At 37.9% G+C, this 6,000-nt stretch overlaps 1 protein-coding gene across 2 annotated transcripts in view; it reads left to right on the top strand.

The window, feature by feature from the left end:
* Positions 1–4,091: 4,091 nt before the first annotated feature.
* The window catches only part of reep3b (receptor accessory protein 3b), a 75,115-nt gene continuing 73,206 nt past the window's right edge, over positions 4,092–6,000 (top strand). For both annotated transcript variants that reach the window (XM_012876275.3, XM_012876273.3), the window contains exon 1: positions 4,092–4,421. In XM_012876275.3, coding sequence (XP_012731729.1) covers positions 4,390–4,421 — 32 coding nt within the window. In that variant the 5' untranslated portion in view covers positions 4,092–4,389. The remainder of the gene's footprint in view (positions 4,422–6,000) is intronic.

Genomic DNA, 6,000 nt, shown 5'->3' with positions numbered 1-6,000 from the left:
TTCTTCATTTCAATCACTTGTTGTCTCCCTAACTTACTTTCACCTGCTCTCCTGCTTTCTTCTCTGTTCCTTCTGTTATGGTGTTATAAGAAATAAACACTTCCTTCCCTGTATGAACCACTGCCTCGTCTTCCTCCTTTCCAGGTCCTCTGTTATACTACTCCTGTTCTGGTCAGCTCCTTGTTATTTTTATGATCATTGTTTTGCCTGCCTGTAAGTCCCGTGTATTCTTTTCAATAAATTATTATTTATCATTTCATCACGTGGCTCCCAAGCTGCTGCTGTTTTTTGATACTGTCAGTGTAATGATCAGAGGCAGGGGACCCAGAATTCAACCAGACCAGCAGAGGTTTGTTCAAAGGAAAAGCTCTTTAATAACAAAATCAAAAACAAACAGGGAAAAATCCAAAAGAGACCATCGAACCAAAAGACGGTATAAAAATAGACGGACGAGCAGGGCAGACAGGGCAGGAACAGGCAGGACTGAATGGCTCAGGTTTCTGGAAAAACAGGGGGTCAAAAATCCAAAAGCGAACCAACAAACAGAAATTTGCAGGAGGAGACTCACCGACATTCAACAAGACAACCTGGCACTGATGTCTGGTCTCAGCAGTTTATATGGAGGTGGAATCAGTTGAAGCCGGTGAAAGGTGATTGCAGCAGGGGTGGAGTTAGGCAGGTGTGCAGAGTAAGTAATTAGACCAGACATCAGTGCTGAGGCTCAAAACAAGAACAGATCAAAAATTCAAACCTAAACTAAGAAGCTTCTGAAGACATAACTAAAACAGTAAACAAGAATCTAAACAAGAATCCAGACAAGACAGAACTCAAAAACAGACAGATAATAAAAGACAGGAGAGAGAAGGAAAACTAAAACTAACACAAACCAGAACAGAACTCAGAATATTACAGTCAGAGTAAATTTGGTTGAGACAAGGGGTCCGTTCTTCGTACGTCGCTAACTCAGTTAGCAGGATTTTATTGTTGACGATTTGGCATGATCTTGGATCGTTTGGTTCTTCGAAAGACATCCTGCACTTGTTGTCATAGCAACATGTGCGCCAGCTTAAACCTGCTGGAGAGCAGGGGTCCGTTCTTCGTACGTTGCTTAAAACATCCAAGATCAAATGACACATCCAAGATGATTTCATCCGGCTAATCATGATCCGGCTAATTGGGTTCTTCGAACACACCTGTTGTTTATGATTAGTATCACTGGATTGAGTTATCTGAGACAACTGCGCGTTCATGCGTTTGTTTAAAAGGGGAAATGTATCGATAGCCTTAGAGAACTAACTCAGAGAATTGAGAACTCACATGCATAGTGCCATGTGTGTGTCCTCTCACACTATGCAGGGAAATGAATAGCTATGGGAAAGGTATGCTCACCTGGGTCAGGTTGTTTAATGTGCCGCAATAGCGGGCTGATTTGCAATTCTGCCCAAGGACAATAAAGAGTGATATTAAATCATTCTCCAAGAGCAATGTCTTCCAAAACTCCAGGCATATTGATTGTATTTTGCAGCACAATACAGCATTGCATGGCAAAGTAAAAGAGAACAACGAAACTCCCAAAATCTTAACAAAATACTTAATCTGTGGTTTTAAAGAGCTTGTAAAAAAGTCAGAACCCAAATGTTGTGGCAATGCTCAAACACTAGAACATGGGGGACCTTCAGTCAACATTTAGCCTAGAACTTTGCTGTCAGTATGCAAGAGGAGACTGCAGAAGTTATGAATAAGTGTCAGTATTCTAAATATTGATAGTTTAGATCTGGTCATAAATCGTTTGAAACTTAAACATTTTCCTATCGTTCTTTTTTAAAATGTCTGAAACATATCGAAAAGTGTTTAAGTTACTGAACAGGACTTATGTGTCATGGACAAAATATTTGGTCATGAGTGTACGAGTTTTATGTCCTTATAGTAGCATCTTTTTTCTTCTTCTTGTTGTTTAATGGCAGATTGCAACCTTAACTTTTAGGTGCATACCGCCACCTACTGTACCGGAGTATGTAGCATGGGCCATATCAATGTGATGATTACTTTCTATCTATCTGTCTGTCTGTCTGTCTGTCTGTCTGTCTATCTATCTATATATATATATACACACACACATATATATATGTGTGTGTATATATATATATACGTGTGTACCTTTTAAATCTTATAGTATAATCCTATATTCTTAATATATTTAATAACAGCTTTCTGTATTTCCTTTATCCCCTCTCCTGTTGTTCCTATCAATCCTTTCAAATTCCAATCCCTTCCTATTTCTCTTGTCTTCTTTTAATCCTTTGTTCATCATATTTCCTAGAATATAATAAAATATGTTATATTATTAGCTTCTTTTCATCTTACTTTACATTCTATACATTCATCTGTTTCACTTTTCTTTAATAAAAATAATGTTTTATTTAACCCAGTATGATCAAATCTTAGTCTTGTCAAAATAGTCTCCTCTCTTTGATTCTTTCTAATCACACCCTTGGCATTAATATATTTCTGTACACTATAATAATTTCTTCCAATTTTATCAATGTTCCATCTATCCTGTAATTTTTTCTTAATTTCTTTTTTAATTATTTTCTTAGCTTCTCCTTTCCCATACGGTATGTTTATAATATTATTTGTTCTAATTGATTTTTTAGCTATTTGGTCTGCTCTTTCATTTCCATTTATTCTGTAACCCAACAAAACTTTACATTTATGTAAGGTTTTTGTATTCTGAATAAACTTTGATGAATTTCTTATAATAAATCTTCTCTAATTTCATATTTTGGATACTGTAAAGGCTGCCAAAGAATTGACACAACAAACTACTCTATCCGGTTTTACTTCCTCTACCCATTGTAGTCCTATAATTATTGCCATCATTTCTGCTGTGTATACTGACATCTGATCAGGTAATCTCCTCCCAATGCTTACCTTCATCATTGGAATGTATATTCCTATACCTACTTTTTTTTATCATCTTTAGATCCATCTGTATATATATCTAAATAGCTATAATATTTGGTTCTTATATAATGATTTGCCATTTGACCTTTCCTACTTTCTACCCACTCTTTTTTCAATTCCATTATATTAAAATCTATCTTGACATTTGGAAATGACCAAATAGGGATATTACTAATAGGTCTAGGTACATTAAACCATATATTTCCTATTTTATATTCTTCTGATTTATCTTTTATTATCCATCCAAAACCTTTACCTTTAAAAGAATGATATTACCAACACTCCTTTATAACACTTTTTGCTATATTTCCATTTCCACATCCATGTAAACGACACCAGTGTGTAACCATGAGCTGATCTGTTTAAAATCTAAAGGCACTTCTCCTAACTCTACCTGGATTGCTTTAGTTGGTGTTGATCTTATTGCACCAGTACAAATTCTCATTGCTTTATTAATTACTCGTTCTATTTTCATAAAATTTGTTTTAGCTGCTGCTCCATATACATAACACCCATAGTCTATTGTTTTCTTACATTTCGTCTCTACTTTTTCTATATGTGTTCTCCATGTTCCTTTTTGATCTAGCCATATACCGAAATATTTAAAATGACCTACCGTCTCCATTTTGTGACCGTATAGTTCCAAACTCTGTTAATCTATCTTTTTCTTTTTTGTACATATCATATGACAAAATTTACTTGATGAGAGCTTAAAGCCCCATTTATATGACCATTCTCCTATTGCCTCCTTGATTCTATTTCTTACTAGTATGGAATCTCCTCCTCTTGTCCAAATGGCCCTGTCATCAGCATATAAAGCTGATCCAATCCTTCTATCTAATTTCATAAAAATATCATTAATCATTATATTAAACAATACTGGACTAATAACATTTCCTTGTGGAATTCCCTTATAGTAGCATTAAAGCTGAAAACGCTTAAACCCGGACAAAGAAAATCAGACCAATCAGAGGACGTTAAACAAAACTTTAAATTCTTCCGCTTCAATCACACGGTGGACAAAGAGTGATCAGCCAATGGCGATGTGTATTCATTGTAAACAGGTCACACTGGCCAATTATATGCACGGAAACTTGTTCTCTTCCTGTCTACGTCAAAATCTTTGCGATCCATCTGTACTGCTCTGGCGTGAGGAAGAACTGGGCAGAGAAGTGCAGGCGAAGGAAGAAGAGTTACAGACAGGCACCGAGCTCGTCGTGGATGTGTGTTTAATCACCACGAATGACTACAGGGAGCGAACACTGAGATCATTTGGGGTTTCAACGTGTTACTAGGCTCATGTTCTTTGACATGACTAAGTTCTGCTGGATCTGATCGTCAAGGTTTTGGCGGAACAAGTTCTGACAATAGAACCGGGTCTGTCTTCCATCTCTGACACATCTTCTCTCAACAAAGGCAGGGGTCATGGTGTCCTGGATCATTTCCAGAAGCGTCGTGTAAGTACAAAACGGCCGGAAACTCCGGGAGTTCAGTTTGAAGTTAGTTTAACCTACAGGGAAACCCAGTGCTAGGTTGGCTAACCTGTTGTTGTTACGCCACGTTGTGACCCAAATAAATCTGTTGAATTTACAACACAGTGCAATTGTGACCACTTTGTTTAAACTGTAAGATTGTTAGTGAACCGAGGGTGGGATGTAGAACATTTTAGGCCCTTTGCCTGCTGGTCCGATGACCCAGTAACCTGTTGTTTATGGTTAATGCTAACGCTGTGAGTGTGATTCACAGCCATCAGGCTGACGGTGACTCACTCCCTTCAGCTTTGTTTGGTAGTTGAGGAGAGAAGGTGTTACGTGTTAGATCAGAACCGCTCTGCCAGTGTGGTGCTGCTTGTCCGCCATGCCTAGTTTAATGTGGCAAGCTTGATGGGTGCATTCACGTACCAGTGTTGGATTTCAAACTAGTTATCCACTGACCTTCTATTTTCATCGTGATCTGATTTCCTGCTCCTCGTTGAAAATCACTCTAAGGGAAAAATGGTAGAAAACAATCAAATGACGTTACAAGGAGCCTAACCAGGGTTGGTTATCAGTCGATCACTAATTATACACGCAATCAAAAATAACAAGAAAATAACACAATTCTCAGAGTTTTGGTCCTGCTCTTAACCCCCTCTGTCCCCCAAGTGCAGGGGCTGTCACCTTATCTATTGGTTGTTCCACAAGCCAATCATGGGTCACGTAACACCACTGTGCGTGCTTGTTCCTTCTTAATTTTCCACAAAAGACTTTGTGGTTTGTATATTGTGACATATTGTGGAGGTTTGTGCACTTTTAGTGTTTATGTATCCGGTTAGCTTAGTGGTTAGCTTTGGTGTTAGCCGTTCATTGTTTCTCTGCCGCTCTCACCATATACTTTGAACATGGCTGAGAGTCACAGGAAGCAAAGCGTGTACACATTTATGAGAAGAAGACAAAGGCCTCAGTAGAAAGAAATAAGACCAAAGTGGATTTTGAAGATTTTTTTCATGCGATCCCCCTGAAGGGTGGAAGTGCAGGTCAGACAGTCTTGTGCATGCGCAGTTATTCAAAAAGGGACTTGGGCGTTTCTTACTCACATCGTGAGTAACCTCTCTTTTTTTTGTCATTCAGGTTTGCATCATCAAGTACGTATCTAGATGAGATTTCATTGCAGAAACAAAACTTATAGCATCATTTTGTAGAATATTTACATTTAAACATTAGAAAGATAGTCACCCAGAAGTCACAAAAGTAAATAATATGAATGTTTTTGTTATAAATTTTTTTTTTTTTGTGCTTAAAGTAACTGACCTGTAACAGTCTTTTAATAAACCAGAATGTCCAAAATGTAATTATTTTCTACTGAGGCCTTCCTCTTCTCATAAACATGAACGCTGTTCACTTCATGCGACTCTCAGCCACGTTTAAAGTCTATGGTGAGAGCAGCAGAGCTACAATGAATGGCTATCCGCTAACCTAACCGGATACATGAACACTAGTAGTGCACATGCGCAGCCAGCAAGCGGAAACTCAGAAGGAAAGAGCACCAACACTGGGA

Source organism: Fundulus heteroclitus, chromosome 10 (genome assembly GCF_011125445.2).
Source record: "Fundulus heteroclitus isolate FHET01 chromosome 10, MU-UCD_Fhet_4.1, whole genome shotgun sequence".
NCBI lineage: Eukaryota > Metazoa > Chordata > Actinopteri > Cyprinodontiformes > Fundulidae > Fundulus > Fundulus heteroclitus.
The sequence above is the reverse complement of the archived record's forward strand: the minus strand, read 5'-3'. Positions and strand labels throughout refer to the sequence as shown.